The 19921-nt window shown below is 42.7% G+C and overlaps 2 protein-coding genes across 2 annotated transcripts; both read right to left on the minus strand.

Annotated features, from left to right (window-relative positions):
• Nucleotides 1–1569: 1569 nt before the first annotated feature.
• On the minus strand, nt 1570–2154 carry LOC115692285 (late embryogenesis abundant protein At1g64065-like). Its single transcript, XM_030619087.2, has one exon. It carries the CDS (start codon nt 2152–2154, stop codon nt 1570–1572), a length of 585 nt encoding a protein of 194 aa, XP_030474947.2.
• A 7244-nt stretch (nt 2155–9398) lies between these two features.
• LOC115692296 (respiratory burst oxidase homolog protein A) lies at nt 9399–18537 on the minus strand. Its single transcript, XM_030619100.2, has 14 exons — nt 17465–18537; nt 17208–17367; nt 16795–16843; nt 15921–16034; nt 13999–14421; nt 12046–12432; nt 11794–11889; nt 11567–11682; nt 11198–11365; nt 10913–11072; nt 10575–10772; nt 10342–10470; nt 10140–10218; nt 9399–10044 (listed from the first exon to the last, which is right to left on the minus strand). The coding sequence occupies exons 1-14, from the start codon at nt 18159–18161 to the stop codon at nt 9935–9937; spliced, it is 2886 nt and encodes a 961-aa protein (XP_030474960.2). The 5' UTR covers nt 18162–18537; the 3' UTR covers nt 9399–9934.
• Nucleotides 18538–19921: the final 1384 nt, after the last annotated feature.

Here is a 19921-nt window from a genome sequence, read left to right on the forward strand (position 1 = left end):
CTCCATCTGTTTTAGATGTTAAAAGCATATATCTAATAATTAAGTTGGGTGGCTAAATTATGTTAATTTATAGTAATTAACGATGCTTGGTTAATTAATGATTGTGATAGCTTAGAGAGCAGATATTGGTACAAATTGGAAACCAGTTTCAAATCACGATATCTCTCCCCTATATATCCTTAGTTGGTTTATTCTTTATCCAATTCCAGCTTCTTTAATATTTTTCTTCTTTCATTTGAGCTAGATATATGTAACGACATGTCCTTGCCCCATAGGACCCAATCTGACCCCTATCGAGCAAAGCAGGTTAGTGGGGGCCCCTTCAGGGAGTGAGATCCCATCGACGGGACGAAAACTTTGCTTGCAGGGGTCGCTGGACGAGCATTAATTGGGTCTCGAAAACCTCTCCAACCCCACTCACATGCTTTTCTTTTCTTTTATTGTTAACTAAACTCAACACACGCATATTGTTTTTGCTGATTCTAAAATTATAGACTCTACAAATGCATGTATCCTTCAACTGTCCTTTTAATTCATGTATCTCTGTAGCATACTTCGAATCTCCGCACTTGCCCCATACTGTTAGACATAAATGGTACTATTAAATAGTCAATAATACATTATTGTCCTAAGCAATTAGCCCCTATTGAGATATTTATGATGAGATAGACGGCCTCCATCGGTTTCACATGTTAGAAGCATCTATCTGATAATTAGGGTGGCTAAACTATAAGTTAATTTACAGCAATTAATGATGCACCATGGTTGAAATATGTGTAGCCCCATGTGTATTGGTAATGACATATCATTATTACAAGTTGGAGCCATTCAAAAGGAAGACTTCTCCAAGTCGATATCGCCTGCGCTCGAAGCATTTCCACCCAATTTACACGCACCGTTAGATCAGATGCGTGTCATGTGGGGCACACCTTTCATCCAACAATAAATACGATTTGGGTTCACATGATGGGTCGTCATTTTAGATCTTTTCCTTATTCTTTATGACAACCTCGGCGTTCTTGCAGATTTTTCAAATTTACTTTCGAAAGTGAACGAGAATAAAGGGGCGAGACACTGGCTTTCCCTTGGGATGACAACCGTGACTAGGATTCGTATTAAAAATAAATAATCACCGCATATTATTCCCATGCTAAAAATATAATAACGCCGTAATAAGCAGGACCAAAGAGCACGAGCTATTGTACACCAAATAAAAAATAATAATAATACCCACAAAAATACAAAAATAGAAAAAAAAAAATGAAGTCTTCTCGGCCGCCGATCTTGACCCCCTTGGCCTTGAGATTTTTCCTAAAGCTTTATGCACAATAATGGAGACTCACAAGCTTTGGTAGGCCAACATGGCCCGACACCTATCGCATTCACACCAAGTCGCACTCGAGTAAAAAAAAAAACAACAGAGAACAAGAAAAAGCAAGAAAAATTCGAAAATCCTTTGCGTATCATCGTCTTCACTGCAACCATATTCTCCGAGCTCTCCGCCCATGTCGACTCGATGGCGACTCAGTGAGTCCCGATCGAGCGCTAGGCGAGACGAGTCGTCGTCCCTCATTTACAGTCCACGGACGTGAGCGTCTTGGCGGAGACGTTGATCTCCATCGTGCAGTTCATCTTCGTCGACTTCTTCTTCTTGAAGATGATCATCACCTCCACCTTCCCGCTCAGCGTGGCCTCGCTCATCAGGGTCAGGACTCCGGAGCTCAGAGTCGAATTAGCGCTGCTGGGCAAAGCCCCGGAGCTCAGAGTCACGTTCAAGTCGATCTTCTTGGTGGACATGAAGTTGGCCTTGCTCTTGGGGATCGTCACGTTGCCCACATGGACGCCGCCGCAGATGAAGTTGACGGTGGTGGCGTCGTACTTGTAGGGCCCGAAGTTGTTGTTCTTGACTCGGATGGGCGCGAGGAAGGTCGCGTTGAAGGACGGCGTCTGGGCCGTGTACAAGCTCTGGATCTGGAGATCGCCGACCCGGAACTTGGGCGTCCGCACCTTCATGACGACGAGGACGAAGACGAGGATCACCGCGACCTGGAACACGGCGAAGGCGGCGATGTAGACGGCCCATTTCATCCTCTTCTTGCGCTTCTCCTCGTGGGTCGGGAGCGATTCGGCGTCGTTGCGGGTCTTGTCGGCCATTGAGATGAGGGTTCCTTTGCTTTTGTGTGGACTTGGGGGAGTGATAGTGTTTTGAAAGATGGGGTTTCCTTCTTTTGTGGGGATCTCTCTTGGGTGGTTTCTTGTTTGTGCTTTTAGGGTTTGTGTGGGTTGGTTTTTTATAACGCGATGTGCGTAGGTTGTCTTTCTTGTAAGAGGGAGGGATGGACGGGGAGGTTTTGAGGATGCTTGCTTGAGCCGCCAGACACTGCCCGGAGAGGTTGGACCAGCTTGACTTGTAAACGGTCGTGACTTCCGTGAAGACTTTTTGGAGCAACGGGACAATCTTGGGTAGAAATCCTCGTAAAATATCTTGGTGCATGACCAAAAAATATATATATCTTGGTGACTTTTATGTCCCCGCCTGCCACGCTTAAATTACTTATTAAGTGAGCTGGAAAAGGAGAAACCCCATGTGGAAACTAAATAATTAAGAGGAAATTAATGCTGCCAATGGAAAATTATCTAAAAAGTCTTAAACCTATTGTACGTAAATCAATTCAATTTTAAATTTTTCAATTTTGTCAATTTAGTTCTAAACTTTTGAAATTTGGCAATTTAGTCAAACATTTTGATAATTTACCAGTTTAGAAGATAATAGGTTTATGATTAAATTGGCAGACTAAGTAACACAAAAAAAGTTTTAGAACTAAATTGACAAATCATCAAGAGGTTTAGGATTAAGGGTGTGTTTTGTTCAGCATTCTCAAGGAGCTTTGAGGTCCTAAAGTCCCTTAGGTAAATGCAAATGGCATTTGACAAATTTTTCGGAGAACTTTGGAAAAATGCAATTGCATTTCCAAAGACCTCTAAAGGCCTTAAGCAAGAGGCAAGTCCGGAGGTCCTTTGAAGAATAACATTCTCGGAATGCAAGTTTGGCACTGTTTATTGGCATTGTTCATCTTTTCCTATTTGCACTGAGAAGCTGGACATAGGCCAACAACTGCTGCCTGAGAGGTCGCGCGACCCCGTCCATTGCCACCTGGGGGTCATGCAACCCTAGTGACCACCACCTAGGGTTGCGGTAATGTGTTTTTAAAATACACTTTACCAAACACTACTTGTATTTTGGAATACCCCTTTAGTTTAAAGGCCTTTGTATTTTTCCAAAGACATTCCCTGAAAGCCGAATTTAATGCACCCTAAATTGACACAATTGAAAGGTTTAAGACTTAATTGGCTGTCGTACAATAGATTTAGGACTTTTTAGACAATTATCCCATCGTAAAAGAGTACTCGACGAATCGATTTTCCTGTCAGTATTAATTTATCGCGATTTGAAAGACCGAAAATGAATATGAAAAATCGAGAATTTCCCAACACGAAAACTAAAACTAGACACGTATATAAAAAGTTGTGGATGAGCTCTATGAGTAAGCAATGGTTTCATTTGTCCGGGTTCGCGCGTCATTAATTAGCATGTATCAATCGATTGAGAAAATATCTTCTCATGAAAATGACCTATGCGTTCTTCTTCGTAGATGCAACTGTTGTTTGCTCCAGATACATGTGGTTGTGGACACGGTACGTTCCAGATTGCTGTCAAGTGGAGGTCGCAGATGGATCTTCTGTCACAAAAGTTCAAATTGTTCTCTCAAGTGGACATGGTGCGATTCTTGATTGATTAAAAGAAGTTTGCGACATGCCTTAGGGTTAGAATGTGAGTTCCGAAAGTGAAATCACTTTTGCATTGTCAATCATGAAACCTTGCTTTGGCTCGGAAATTCGGGGGTTTAATATTGGAAGCAGAATAGATTAATTGAGTATGCGTTGTATTCGATATTTTCGTAAGTTTGAGTGTGGTTTGTCCCTATCAATTGCGTTACGAGGGTATCATGTGCATCTCGTTTGCTCTGACATGTTCTAAAGGTATTAATATTTTCCTAAGTTTGAGTGAAGAGATGTCCCTATCGATTGAGTTACAACGGTAGCTGTTTTATCTTGTTTGCTTTGACATGTTCTAAAAGACATAGGTGTCCAGTAACATTTTCAAATCATTTCATTTTGTTGGTCTTCAAACGTGCGAAATTCCATTATACAAGTTTAGCACAAAGTAGTGGTGGTTATAATAATGGCTTTCTATGTTTGCATATCGCCGCCCTTGGTCTGAAAGGGACAGATTCCGCGAATTAGTCCCCAAATCAAGAAACGAGGGGAAAAAAATATTTGGGTACAAATATTATATTGCTCGCGGATTTTCGTAATAGAAAAAATCGCAAGTGTTGTTTTTAAGGGCCTAGAAGCAAATACTTATGCTTTGACCATGGCCTTTGTGAATGGATTCAAGCATTCAATGGATCTTGTAAGATGCCAAATATATTATATCCTACATCCTTTTTTGTTACTCTAACATAATAATCGGATTGGTTTTATATGGGTCCACTAGATGTCCACTAGATGTTCATGAAATGCCAATCTCCGTGTGCAAATAACTGCGGTTAATTCCACAAAAAATCCTAATTATGCCCGCTGTAACACTAGTACCCCAAACTTTTCATTTGTGTCACAAAAAATTCTAAACTATGCTCATCGTGACACCAATACTCCAACTTTTTTTTGGATTGCCAAAATCCCCAAACTTATATTAACGTGATACAAAAAACCCTTCAGCTATTTGCCTCTGATGTCAAATCCGTGTCAACTCCATGCGCTACCATTGTTTACGCGAGCCGGCATGTTAGCTTTTGAAAGCCGTCTTGGACAGGACTATGACGGAAGCTTCTTTTCTTTTGTCACTGGTATGAGTTTAGTGTATTGATGACACGGAAAAAAAAAAGTGGGTTACTGATGTCACTGTAAGTAAATTTTAGGGTTTTTGGTGGTAGATTAGAATATTTTTGTCACACTGGTACAAGTTTGAAGTAATGGTGTCACTCCTCCTGTTCGGTGCAGAATTCTGTTCATTACTGCCCCATTCGCCATCTTAGGAGCTTACTAAGAGCCGCTCATTGTCCAGACCCTCTAGACCCGGCGACACGTCCCCACCCTCGTCAGACCATGTCGTTACAATACTAATGTTTATTATGTCAAAAATGTGTGATCTCATGTCATTGTCGTTATTTTATAGTGACCAAGAACTTCAACTTAAAAACCGTTTGTTTGAAGTAAAACTGTTTTTGAGTAATTGTTTTCCAACTTTCTCAAGTTTGGAGAAAACTAATCAATTTACAGAAAACATGAAAATCACTTTCAAAGAAAATGATTAGTTTTCATTCGTTTGGTGATTTAGAGAAAGTGATTCCTTCTTGCTAGAAGGAGAAGTCGTTTTCTCCCAATCCAAGCTCATTATTTTTTAGTCCATGAAAAACGTTTTCCACATATCAATTGGTGTTCTGTCATGTAAATACCGAAAAGTCGAAAAAGAAACGTTTTCTTTCAAACAAACAAACCCTTGGATGGCCAATTAAACTCAAAACTCGTGCATGCCTCGTCAGCCATCGTGGATTGCGTAGATTGTAGATCGCATCCGAAAGGTATGGCCCGGGATAGTTTGTGCATTTTGGTGCGGCGAAGAATCATATTGAACTCATTTTCGCGAACTATTCCACCAACCACTCACGCAATCCACGAAGATTTGGTAAGAGGGGAGGGGCCAAAACATCTTAGCTTCATCATTGAAAAAGTAATCTGCGTAAAGATTCCATCTAGAAGCACAAATTGAATAGTGGTGCAATTGCGGGGACAAGGTAACGTGCGAGGAAAATGCGATTATTCTATGATTGATTGATTTGAATTTTCAAAGCTGATCTTTTTTAATAATATGAGTCCATTCATATAGTCTAGGGAGACTTTTGACAAACACATGGATGTCATGGACAGCTGCCTCGGCCAAGCATCCGCCGTGGAATGTTCTCTTCCGGATCGCAACATGTACGCAACGTCCCAAAATTTGGACCCACCGTGCAATCAGACAAATCCACCGGAATATATAAAATTCAAGCAAATCCAGCTCCACCGCACTGTAGTTGGACTTGCTAGGGAAGGAGCAATTTTGTAATTGTGAATTAGGTAGACTATACGATAGATTCGATCCATCACACGATGCAGCGCAAATAATCACAATCACAAAATCGGGCTGCGACTCTCATTTTGCGGAGATTGCTAAGGGTGGTGGAGTATTTCATGATCATAAACCTTACCTACTTAAGATGGATTTTTCTCATTCTGAAGCGTCATGCGTGCATATAGTTAAATTTGGAGGTTAAATTAGTGGATTCATATGAAACCCATCACGTAAAAGAATTAGTTATATACCTAGCTTCTAGGAAAATCCAAGGAAGATTGATATCCATGTAAAGATGATGTAAAGATGATAAGAAGCCGGCAATAACTTTTCGATAAAAGTGAGACATAGTGATGCACTTTCACCTGATTAAGGAGGCACACCCACATAAATTGCACTTATTCAAATCCCACTTTATTACATGACGAGACCCACATCAGTAGCAACATATCATTCAAAAGCGATTCATCATTGTCATTTGATAATAAGGCGCTGAAAAAGTGTCGCTGCGATTTCTTTCTAACACGATATCAATGATTACAATACTTTTTCCCTAATCGCTTCCCTTCAACCTAACACTGCTTCTCCTCCTTTCAGGTAATCCGTCCCGATCCAAAGCGAACCCAACCGGACCCTGTCCGAACATACATCGGACACCCAACTTGTGCAACTAATTAGGAGAGACTTGACTTTAGCGGTCAACAAAGACTGCCTTCGAGTGAGGTATAACTCCACCATCAACAGCCAGAGTGGACTCAACAGCAGCCCATCTTCTAGATGAAGATAAGATGCCCCTCCCCCATTTTCACGCGTTGCTTATGATTCCCATCAATACGACTTGGTCCACCATGTCTGTAATGACCCCCGAAAATGTTTAAAAAATATATAGAAAAGAACGGTCCACACCTTAATTTGGTGAAACAGGAAGAACCATTTCCATTTCAATCTAGTCGGAGGCAGCGGTCAGGATTGACCGGCTGAGGTGGTCCACTAGGGAGTCGCATTCGAGTCTCTTGCACGAATGAAGTTGGGACACGTGAAGGACCCGCCTAATTGGTTCCGGTGGTCGCATTGTGAGGACATGAATGCATTGATGATGATGATGATTGCACGCTCCTTTGTCGATCCATATCGATCCTTCACCAGCTAACTAAGATTAAGAGATGGTGTTAATTAGGGTCTCGCTCGTGCTCCATACCGAAGCTGGCTAGGAGGGTCGATCATCTCGATAGAGGTTCGGCGAATTTGGCGAGGCGAATGAAGCATTTGCGTCCCCCGGAAAGTGCACCCTCATGCTCAAATTCCTGTGCTTTTGGACCCAACTTACTTTGCATTTTGTCAGATTAGAAAGGTGGACTCAGTTTAGGGCGCGAATTACTGTCTCTTCCGCATATTAGCCGACGTTCGGTTGAAGTCGATTTGTTCGGAAAAATTACAAAAAGCATCTATCGAAGTGTGTTGGACTCAATTGAATGACCGATCGGAGAGCGTAGCTGCAAGTCTCCGAGTTTGAAAGTCCATTCTTTGACCAGCCCAATCCATTCTTGGCCAACGAAAGAGTGGGAATGTCCCCAAACATCAGAAATATCAGCCATTATGGACAGCAGCAACGTGACCTTTGCGGTTAGGGCCAAGGGTGTTTTGTTTCACAAAAAATTCGAAATTTAAGGAATATTTTCCGAAATCGATTGGAAATATCGCATCGAAAAATTAGCCAAAGGAAAATATTTTCATTATCGATAGTAACATATGTCGGACCCTAAATAGTTTTTAGTTCATAACTTCAAAAAGGACAACAAACAAACACAAACTACGTGAGGCCCATAACGTATAGAGTGAATATCCAAAGGCCTTATATTAATGGTCCGATTTTTGCTCGACTGTGGAGAAATGCAATTGTATATCCAAAGGCCTTTGGCCCAAAGCAAATCCGGAGGTACCTTGGAAAGGAGCATTCCCGGAATGTAAATAGACATTTTTTCCTTCCAACTTTGCCCTTACTCAACTTTCATTATTCCAGAATGTCCTTGAAAATCCTAACTTGCCGACGAAGGCCTCAGCTACTGGCAAGCCATTAACGAGCCCCCGACGAGCCACCGCCACCCTCTCTTGAGGTCGCCCACCTCTCTTGTCGTGCGAACTTAGGTGAGGCGGCATGAGGTTGCCAATTATCTATTGTAATTGACACCCTACTTCCCCCGCGAGGGCCTACAGAGCAATCCATGCTATTCGAATTCTTCTCCCATCGTAACTACTACTGAAAATATGTCTACTTCTATAGATCTAAGTCCTAGATAGATTCTAAAAATACAAGAAAAATATGAATGCAAGATTCCTTCTTCGTCAATTATCCATGAAAATATCGGCTATTGATGGACCCACCGTAGGCTCAAGTGTCATGCCCCCATATGGAATGACTCCACATACGTCAGAACTTCAAAATAAGTTGAGACTACCATTCACATGTGCCACATCGGCACAACATTACCAGTAATCGACACTAAAAAAGGGTCAATCAATTGGAGAAATAGCGATGCACCTTCACCAAAATGGACATCTTGGATCAAGTAAACCAATACCCATTTTACTCAAATCATCGGAGCATACAATTAGCAACCCTCTTCTGCCAAGCATTAGGACATTAATACAGGACAAAAAATCAAAGGTGTGATTATCACTCTTTACACACACTATACCAAGCTCCCTTGTTGTATGGATAAAAATTCAAAAAAATTAAAACAAAAAGAGGTAACTAGCATAGCACATTAGACATGGCCATGGGCTGGTTTCGGCCCGGGTCAAACCCCGGACCGGCCCATTGACTGGCCCGCGGTTCAGAATCGGAACCGGCCCGTGGCCTAAGGGCCCAGTTCCAAAAAAAAAAAAACTGCAGATAAGTGGAGAAACTCTTTTTTTCCCCAAATTTGATTACAATGTACATTTTGATTACATTTTATATTGAATAATTCATTATTTCATAATTTGATAATTCATTATTTTTTTATTTCATAATTTATTTTTTTAATTTTTACCGGTCGATTCCGAATCGGACCGGAATCGGAACAAGCCCGGAACCGCCGGTTCATACATGGCCACGAATCGGAATCACCGGTTTCGAATCGAAATCGGCCGGTTTCGAACCGTGGCCATGCACATGTCTTGACCTTTTCCTTGCTTCCAGAGGGATTCTTAGAGCCTCCACCCACCTCAATGGTGGAAAAAATGGAAAATATATAATATATTTTTATATATACTTAGGCCCATACACTTAGGTAGACAAAATAAAAAAGGGTCACTGTCCTAAACCCCACCCATGAATGAACGTGCAGCCCAATCATGAAACGCACTGCCGTTTCACTGTCAAAGGCCTGCTGCTGCTGAGGTCAACCTGACCCTTTTGCAGCTGTCCCGCAACGTCGTTCTGGGCCGCCGCCCACCTTCCTCCTCCGCGCTGTAGCCACGTGCATGATGTGGAGTGACCGGCTTTCCCTTTCCCTTTTATTCTATGTTTTTTTTCATCTCTGGGGTCCTACAACTATATATTGTAAGTAATTACAGTGACTGTACTGGCTCTAACTTGTTGGTTTCTCTCTTCTCTACCCAATTCTCTGTACAGAATCTTCAGGCCTCCTTACAGTTGAAATTAATCTCGAGACACAAAAAAAAGGAAGAAGAAGAAGAGTTTCTTGACTCTCTTTGGGTGGAATGAAGAAGGTGTTTGAAAGCTAATAAAGGGGATTTCGAGAAGCCAAAATTAGTCTAGAAATGCTCCTTGTGGAAGTCGAATTTGGTGGGACCTTTCTGGTTGAACTCGTAGCAGAGCTTGCTCAGCTCTTTGGCCAAAACAGGTGCTCCACAGTAGAAAACACCTGATTCAAGAAGCCAAAAGAAATGAATCTTTTGGTAATTTGATTAAGTTGCTTCTGTGATTTTGTGTGAAGAGATTCAACCGGTCGAGAGTTACCTATTCTTGCACCACTGTGCTTGGAGCATAGTTTTGTGAGAGCCTTCTTCCAATTGGGTCTTGCAAAATGAGTCCTTACCTGAATAAAAACATTTTCTTTTTGTGATTCAGTATGTGACATATGGTTGTGAATTGGAAAAGAAAACGATAAATATTAAATTGACAAAAGAAAAAGGAGGAGGAGGAGGAGGATTATACTTACCCTTGTTCCAGAAACAATGTCTACCCCATTCTTGGCATGATTAAGAGCTTGGACCATAGTGATGAGAGCAGACCTTGCATCACCTTCCTCGTACACGCTGGTCAAGTAATTGTGCATCTCAATCACCCCCTAAAAGTCCCAAATCAAGAACACAATCAATAAAGAGAAAACTTATTAAATCCAATTAACGAGCTGAAAATCGGGCTCTAAAGAAAGCATGTCGTCTGTGTTACCCTTTGATCAAGCTCTGCGACCTCATTCATGACCCCTTTGAACCAATCGAATGACCCTTGTTCTCTGGTCACCCAGTAGAAGTAAGCATTTGTGGTCTTCAGAGTTTTCCTGCGCCTCGGGGAAACCCGGTTCGGGCCGGGAGAGTCAACGCTCCCGATGCTTAAATCCGAGTTCCTACTGATATCTGTGACCGAGTCCTGCACACAAAGAAAGGAGGCAAAAGGAAAATTGGTCTTGAAAATACTCACAGGTGCAATGCTAATTCATTCTCATTTGCATCAGTCCACGATCATGTTGTTCAAAAGGTAACTAAAAAGTTGGAGTACATGGTACTTACTGCTTGTTCCTCGCTTCTGACAATGTTGTTGATTAAATCTTTGAGGATACTAATGAAAGGCGTTGCCCCAATTCCGAGACCAACCAGCAGCAACACATCGTATTTTTTGTAGTCTTGTGCTGGAGCGCCATATGGGCCGTCTATGCAGAGCTTCGGCAAACTGTAATCAAGAAAAGAATATGGTCTCGGTTATTGTTAACCCCACAAGCTCAATGATCACTAGTATCATTATAGGAAAACTATAGTGTGTGGACAATGAAAGAATGGTACAAGAAGTGTACACACCTTTTCTTGGTTGTTTCATCAGCCCTGAGGAGGCCACTCTTTCCCGCAACGGGAGGCTCGCAAGCCTCGGCAAACACCCTTTTGAGCTCTCGCGTCCAGTCGCCTAGTTGACGGATATGAACACTGAGGTAGTCATCACCAGGAGCTGAGGTTATCGAAAACGGGTGCCTGGCGATATGTGTCAAGAGTAGAGATCAGTACATATGCGAGGTTTCAAAACTTTTCAAGTAACAATCGGGACCATATGCAGTTGAGCAGTCCGTTCAAGAAGTAAATACACCTAGGGTGGAATATAATGGCGTGCCCATTACCATAAACAAAATGCATTGTTTTCAGTGGGCAGTGATCGTCATTACTTTGGGGACTTACCACTCGAATGGAGAAACCGCAGGACACTGGACGAACATGTACTGCCCACTTTTGTATTTAAATTGGGGAGGCTTCGACATCTTTAACGTCAAGACATTTCCAGGGTAGATCGCAACCTAAACAATCAAGACAATTCGCTCTAAATGTCACCAATTTTAATTGAACGCCAACAAATGAAGATGAATATCAAATTGGGAAGATGGATGACGCGGGAATGCTTTTGTCACCTTGAGCAGTCGGACTGTGTACATTCCAGACCTGAAGAATCTCAGGGTCCTTTCTCCGGCATAGAGCAATACAGGAACGGCAAGATACATCCACGTCTGCGAAGACACAAATTCAACATTTCAAAACTCAAGTCTCATGAACTTAGATGCAACTACATTAGGAATACACCAGTCGTTTTTCAATATTTCAATGTTGGAAAAAGAACGCAGCAACATAAGTTCCTGGAATTCAGGGAAAGAAAACATTCATACCGTCTTGCGGTACCAGAGGTGAACGAGGTAAAGGAAGACTCCGTGAATGATGAGAAGGATATAGACAAGTACAAACAGGTGGTGCGAGTACCAAAATGCGTTGAAGCCAGTGAGCCGGTCGAAGGGTTTCGGGAATTTGACGAGGCTTCGCCGGAACCATCGGGTGGCTAATGTGAAGGCTATTGCCATCAAGATCACCATGAGGATCCCAGTTACGCCTTCAGGTCCCTTGACAAGATCAAAGTACGTCGGCTTCGGATTTCCGAAATCATCCTTCAAGTAGCTACTGTAATCTGACATAGACGCATGTTCGAGCCTCACGAAGTCGCACGCAAGATGGTCACCCACATGGAGGATGACACCGACTACAATAGCGGCAGCAATCGTCTGCACCAGTGTACAAACCAGAAAGACATTATTCAGATTTTGCCATTCTTGCTATGAATCCTGAAACTCGAGTATCGTCCCATGATTCACAACTGATGATTCAGTAGCTGCTGGGCTAAAGGGACAACATTTCAGTTTCTCATAAATCGAAAGTATCAGCAACAAGCATAAGTCCGGTAATTATGCAAATTTTAGAAACATCGCTTCCGTCGCCTTCGCTAAGATCACTGACCTCAAAAAGAACATTCTCTTCTCAGAATTCTTGCTTTTTCACTCATCGGACAACCAAAAAAATCCTAGGATTCTCATTCCACATCACGTGTGGTTCTACATATCTGAGCAGCATTTTGTATCATATCAGACATTGTTACTTAGAATGACGTTGCAAAATATAGTCTGTCATTCGATCAGCCACTCTCTTCCTCTCCATGTTCGGAACCTGGAAATCACAATCTACATTCGTTCTATGGGTCACATCTGTATCTTGTTACACGGTTTTAGTTGTGATTTTCTGTATCGAAGTTTATTCAAGCTATGATTGATGAATCCTTACTCTCTTGCCAATTTCTGATGCCCCGATACAGAGTTTCTTCTTCACTCATCCACAGATAGGGAAGGATCTTGGGGGAAATGCAAGAGATTCTTTCTTTATTTCACTAAGAAGTCAATCTCCTAGCTCAACTTGTGCATACATATAAACAAAAGCTTCTTAATTCATATACTCATGCAACCATTACTAGAAACTATTTTAGATAGAACAGAGTTTCCTTTTAACATTTGTCTTTCTCCATTTTTAACTTGTTTATGAAAAGTCAATCTTTGTGGTTTCCCACAAGTTCTTTTAAAATTTCTGCATATAAACAAAAACAATCATGATCTCTCTGGCCCAAAACAATGGCTAGGGAAGATTCTCATTTGTCAACCTTTGCTGCCTTTAAACAGAAAGATAATGCCTTGCACTGCGCTCTACGCGTTCTTACACAGGACATATCAGCATCTTGTATGTGCACACAAAGAGAGACGTGTCATAAATCAGTTGTTTTCTCTATTGTCCAGATCAAATCAATCACGTTGACTTTCACCGGAAGTCCTCCTCGCGGGTCCCCAAGTCAAAAAATTTGTGAAAAGAAAGTTTCTTCCGCCTATAGGATGATAAAGCTAGCTCAAAGATGTGGAAATTATTGAAGTATGGGAAATTTAAAAAAGGAGGGTTAGATTCCAAGATTAAGATGAAGATATTAATTGTACGAATGGATTAGACATGTCCAGTCGCATAGGTCGGGTCTAACTTATTGTTCAAATTTCCTTGTAAGTATAAAAGAATGCGTACTAGTATTGGAGAATGGGTGGCTCGAGCTATCGGTTCACGATAAGGTCTACGACATTTGGAATGTTCACTAATTAAGGATGTAGCTAAGTTCACGGTATCGATTCTGGTAATACTACAGCATTTCACGAAAAACATTTGGCATGAATCTAAGATAGCCAATACAGTAACTCAAAAGTAACAGAATCGTATATGCGAATAAAATATCTTTCAAAAACGACAATGGTAAATTTGTGTACCTTGTGAAAGTTGATGTTGTCATCGAAGGGTATGAAGAGGCCGACCTTGGTGGACCGGAGCCAGGTGATGGTGTTCCGGCACACGGGCAGCAGGATGAGAGCCATGTTGAGCTTGAGTGTCTCGGCAGCGCCTTTCGCTGTGAGGAGGCAATAGCCCATGACTTGGAAGGCAGCCTTCTGCCTGTACTGCAAGAATTTCCAAGTGAAGAGGCCGATCATGATCATGATCCACAACATTACAACCCAAATCCTCCTCCAATTCTCTTCTAGATAGTACAAACACTTGGTACTCAGTCTCCTGATGGGGCTCCTCCTCCTCAGGCCCTGTAGGTTCTGGCTCAGAGCTTGGCTTGTGTAGCTCAGCGCCTGGCTGTAGTTGAGGTATGTGTCCTTCTGCAGCAGCAGCGTCTCTAGTTGCCATAGCTGCATCCAATTTCCACCAAGAACTCAAGGGCTAAATTGCATAACAGAGCAAGAAAGTTTATTTTTCTCCCATATTATTTGCATTTTAAGTGGAATTTTTCTTCTTCTTTTTTTGTATGTGCACCACCCCTTGATCCATGGAATCAATGCGTCACCGTCGCATGTGAACGAGATAAGAAACGATCGCACGTATGATAATATCATTCACTTAATCCGAACTAGTTCTAGTTAGTCTCTGAAATCTGGTGCTTCTTAATTCAGGAGCAGCTCTCTAGGAACAGAATCGTGGGAGGGGACAAGACAATAGGATCGTGTCGATAAAGCTCAACATGACCCCAACGATAGTGACGATCAAAACCAGACAGCACGCGTGCGTGGGGAGGGCCAAATGCGTGCACTAAAAGTGGCGGACGCGTTGTGTGTGGGACAACCCCCCAAAAGAAGCCCCACCCTACACACGTCGTTTCGGCAACGCCTATGTGTCGCTCCTCCTGTGCACTTCCACATTTGTTTTCTCCGTCATTCAATGGACTAAATTTTCCGGGAAAGTTTCAGCAGCCAAGGAAAGAAAAAGGAGAATGAGTTCGGGGAAGCTGCCAAACGCGGGAACGACGGACATGAATATAATATAAAATCTCGGACCCAGAAAGACCGTCACTCACCGACTCTTTACTATATACATAAGGAAACAAAGCGATTAAAAAAGATAATTATTTGAGAATATATTATCTTAAAGGCTTCACATCTTTTTGGCTGTAACGACATAGAAAACCAGCTCAGATTCTCAGCATAACTAGCTTAGCTAGCTTGTGTTAATGTATCGGCCACAAATCTTTTGTCACTTTGATTTGAGCCCATTTGATAAGTATGAAACCCTAGAATTATTGCTTGATCAAGGGCGATAAAGTAAGGAAAATGACATGATACGTGTGGCTTGTCCGTCGTTCCTATTATAGCACTAATCTAAAAGTAATAATATTAGGACGGAAAGGAGAAACCCTAATTACCTAAACTTTAAGAAGAAATGTTCTTGCAAAATCGAAGAAAAGTCGCTCAACTAACACACATTTTAGAAAACTCTTCAAGCCCCTTTTGTCTTCTAAACAATATAATCTGGTCAATTCGAGCTACGTACACAAATATGAATACACATATATTTATATATTATATAGTCATGAGCTCTTACTCTTTCTCCTTGCACGGTTCAACAACACGGTTGCCCAATTAGAAAAATTTCCCCGTTTTTCGCCTAACATGGACATGGGGAGACAAAGTCGTAACTAATGTTTAGACCACTCGAGTTTAGTTTAGTCGTATAAAAATTACCGGTCAAAGCTCACCTCCATTAAGATGCGTACACCCACTAACTATTTGGAAACAATAGTTTGACGAAAATATATATATTTTCGGGGACTTTGAATTATCTTTAGATTTTGACCAAAAAAACAAAATTATCTTTAGATTTATTATGTAAAGATTCAAAATGAAATTGGACCGACCTCGATGTAGCCGAGCCGCTCTGGATCCAGTTCCTCCATGATCAGAGCTGCGTACTCCTCCGCCTGCTCCTTCAACCTCGATAATCTATTCGCCGAAGCGCTCAGCATTATGATCTGAACACATCGATCGAAGCAAGAATCAAGAACAGAACCGTGTGGAATTAGGGTTTTCGTCGACACGAAATTAATGATGCGAAAAGTCCACGTAACCAAGCTTGCATGCATCAATAAGACCACCACGACATATTGGACAGGCTCGAATTGACCCAAATGCCCCCACCAACCCCACTAAAAACAGTCATTATGTCTTCGGGGAATAAGGTCGTAGTGGAAAATAATTTCGGGGTACCATTTGTCAGCCTAGACATATCAAAGTGATGGCCTATGCTCATGGAAAACCCCACGAATATCCCAAGAAATCTTCAATGGATGAGAAGATGCTTTTAGAACATGGGCAACGTCAGAGCAGACCCAAGAAATAAATAAAAAAAACCGAAAAAAATTTATTTTTATAAACTTCGTGTTTAATTTAATATTGTTGTTTCGATGGAGTAGTTTTGTTGTGGAATTTTCAGGGATTTATTAGGGCTAACCGAATCGCGCCTAACCTTGATTATTCTATCACAACCCAAACATGACACCCTGTAAGGAAAACCCTAGTTTATTGTGGAGGCTTTATGTGAGGCCGTCGAGAGTGTTGGCTAATTCATGCACATTAGTTTTGATCTCGAATAATTTAGTGCGGTCCAATCCATCGCACATATATATAATTAGTTTTAGGAGCTTAGTTTAATCGGAGGTCGTCGAGCCTAATCGGGCTTCATTTACTTGAAAATGACAGATAATCAGAACCGGTTTGAAGGGAAGCTCTCACCTCCTTTACTTCTTCTTCCGTGATTCGACCGTCTTCATTCTTGTCTACCCTGTCATATATTCATCAAGAGGAAAGGTTAACCATCGGCCTACCATATGATTACATTAATGAAATACGTACTGGGTGCGAACAAAATAAATGACGCGATCAATAATTAGGTCCATAATTTGGATACTGTTCAGGGGTCCCTGTTCTTCCCTTGTCACTTCAAGCTCTTACCCACTAACAATACAATCAACTCGCGTTAAAATAAACAAAATTTTATTGAAAAACGACCCGGTCTGGTCCTTAGTTTGTGAAGAAGTGCAATCTTTATCAAAACACAGCAGCGAGAGAAAAGAAATGATTAAAAGAGTAGTCGAGTTGAGATTTGTTTTTTCTAGATTCATCATCATTATCATCATCATGCGTACATGTCGAAGAAGATCTGGAGACGGGAATCGAAGCTCTGATCAGTGATCTGAGACCAAAACTCGTAGAGCTCGTCTTTGCTGATCTTGTCGACCGTCATTCTCCTCCTCCTTCCCAATGCATCGAACAGCTCTAAAGCAAACTCCTTCGAATCTCTCATCCCTTTCACCAAAAAGAAACAAGAAGGCGTCGGCATCAACCTTAAGGAGACAAATTCACCAGAAAGGGACGTAAATTTAGAGAGGAAAATGACGAAAACCTATGCATTGTGCGAAATCTTGACGAAAGAGATAGCCGTCCTTGGCAAGCTTATCGAAGCTGGCCTGAACTTCGTTCCATGCATCGACGTTGCCGGTGGTCTTGCCGTTGCTGATGAACCTTAACCCACGCAGCGCCTTCTGCGCGCCCGAGCGGTTCCGGTCAAGCTGCGCGCGCTGCTTCCGCAGGGCCCGGGCCGTCAGGGCCACGTCAAACCCGCCGGCATTCTGGCCAGCCGACGACGTGGACGCCGAGAGCACGCGGGACGCGTGGCCGTGGCTCCACGAGAACCGCCGCAGCTCCGCCTTGAGCTCCTGCGAGAACTGCCGCGCCTTCGCCACAGCCTCCGCCTTGAGCTCCTGCGAGAACTGCCGGAGCAGGCTCGACGAGCTGCGGCGCATCGTCGGCGACCGCGATGGGCACGAGGCCGACGCGGAGCGCGGGGTCCCGCCGCCGCTGCTGCCGCCGCCGCCGCCGTCGTCATCGTCGATGCTGATCACCAACGCCGACGCGGCCGTCGCGGGCTCGACGCTCCGGAGAACGATCGTGTCGTCGTCCTGCAGGTCGAGCGTCACCTCGACGAGCTCCTCGCCCGAGCTGGACTCCGTGCCCGCCGGCGAGGTGCCGCCGCTCGCCGGAGACTTCCCGGGGACGGTGTCCGACGCCCACCGGCGCTCGTGCTTGGCGAGGCCCTTCATCTCGTCTTCGGTCGCCAATGGAGAACACAAGACAACACAACACAAGTGAAGCTATAGCTTCAGTAGGTGGGGGCGTGGTTATATATGGTGTCGACTAGATAAGGGGGAAAATCAATGGAGTGGAACTCGTGGGATGACGCGTAGAGAATCCATGAAAAAGGACTTGGAAACGCGGTGCGCAGGTTTTTGAAGACGAGAGAGAGAGAGAGAGAGAGAGAGAGAGAGAGAGAGAGAGAGATGTGCAGAAGGAAAGTAAGCAAAGTGAAATTTCTAGAGAGAGAAAGGAGGAGGAGGAGGAGGAGGAGGAGGAGGAAGGAGAAGACCACGGTCGATATGGTTGGGAAGGAGATCGATCGAATGGACCCAACGCAGAAGAATTATAGAAGCAGGAATATAATACACACACACCCATATAAAAAATAAATACAATATAATAGATTGCCTTGGATGGGTACATGTGTTTGCGGGAAGATGTTCTGTGCGACCACCAAAAATGTGTTTGATCTCCCCGTTTGTGGAATGAGGTGTGGCCCACACCCCGTGGGCCACGTCTTGGAAAAACTCATGGCCCACACCGTGTGGGGCCCACCCCCTCTTCCACGGCAGGAAGCTGTCCGAGTCAACCCTTCTTGGACGGACGTGTCCTTTTCTCCTCCCCCTCTCTCTCTCTCTCTCAATGTTTTTGGGAGGGTTGGTTAAACAAAGATTTTAACACGGATTAGCGAGCGGTGAAATTACCAAAAGGACAAGCGAGGGGATGCTAATGAATGATATGTGACAAGGAAACGAAAGTCTCGGGTAATTAACGGAGGGGTTTTCGTGCTGTCTGCCTAAATTTCAGTACGTTGGTCAAGAATGTGCAGATAATTTTCGCTAGACCTGTGGGATGGTGACATGATGATATTTGCGCTACCGATTGGGAAGCCTCTTGTGACAAAGAACGGAAAGTCTTGTAGATTTAACAGACGGATTTTTCATGTCGACTGCCCGAATTTTGATAACATTGGTTAAGAATGTGCAGACAATTTTTTCCGTACTTATCGGGACGGAGATATGACAATCTTTGCACTACCAATTGGGAAGCCACTCCCTTACGTCGGACGAATGGACCATAGAACGTGTACTATTTACAAATAGTTAACATAAAACTCGAGCTAAAATCTGATCGAGTAGTCAAAGAAAATGTCATTAATCACACAAGAGAATCCCATTTATGTAATGCCTATGATTCACACATAGATGCATCTATTGATTCAATATCATTCGCAACAATGCAAAATGCTTTTTTGGTACGTCTGCCTGTCCCCAATTTGGTCATGTCAGCTGCCGCCTGATTGTCCATTATTCGACTTTTCCTTTGTCTGGCTTTGGTCCCCTAATACCTAATATTGGATTCACACATGTTCATCTGGATTAACATTGGACATATAATATATGTAACTTTTCTCTGCACACCCAACGTTTATACGGTAGGAATGAGGAATTAGTTACTTGCTGAAAAAAATAAAATTACCCGTATCAATATCGTTAGACATGAGATGCGTTTAAAATGAGTGATATATATATATATATATATGAGGAGAGTTTTTTTTTTCGCATGCTTTATTTAATAATCCAGGGTAAGGGCTCTAAGAACCCCCAATCAAGAGACCGTGGAACTCCCTACAAGCCGTATGAACTGTTCCAATTTATGCCTTTGGTCTGTGCAGTCAATTTTGACCTTGAGTAGCTTCCGTACTATGATTTGAACAAATGACCTC

Source organism: Syzygium oleosum, unplaced genomic scaffold (genome assembly GCF_021117445.2).
Source record: "Syzygium oleosum isolate NSW1041296 unplaced genomic scaffold, Sole_v2.1 Sole_v2.14, whole genome shotgun sequence".
In the NCBI taxonomy this organism is placed as follows: Eukaryota; Viridiplantae; Streptophyta; class Magnoliopsida; order Myrtales; family Myrtaceae; genus Syzygium; species Syzygium oleosum.

Bases quoted from the DNA above. Each gene is read 5' to 3' on its own strand.
- LOC115692285 (XM_030619087.2), bottom strand. From the start codon at position 2,154: ATGGCCGACAAGACCCGCAACGACGCCGAATCGCTCCCGACCCACGAG.
- LOC115692296 (XM_030619100.2), bottom strand. From the start codon at position 18,161: ATGAAGGGCCTCGCCAAGCACGAGCGCCGGTGGGCGTCGGACACCGTC. The intron at 10,773-10,912 runs GTAAGTACCATG...CTTTGTGTGCAG, and splicing joins TCAGAAGCGAGGAACAAGCA to GACTCGGTCACAGATATCAG. The intron at 10,045-10,139 runs GTAACTCTCGAC...TTCTTGAATCAG, and splicing joins GCACAGTGGTGCAAGAATAG to GTGTTTTCTACTGTGGAGCA.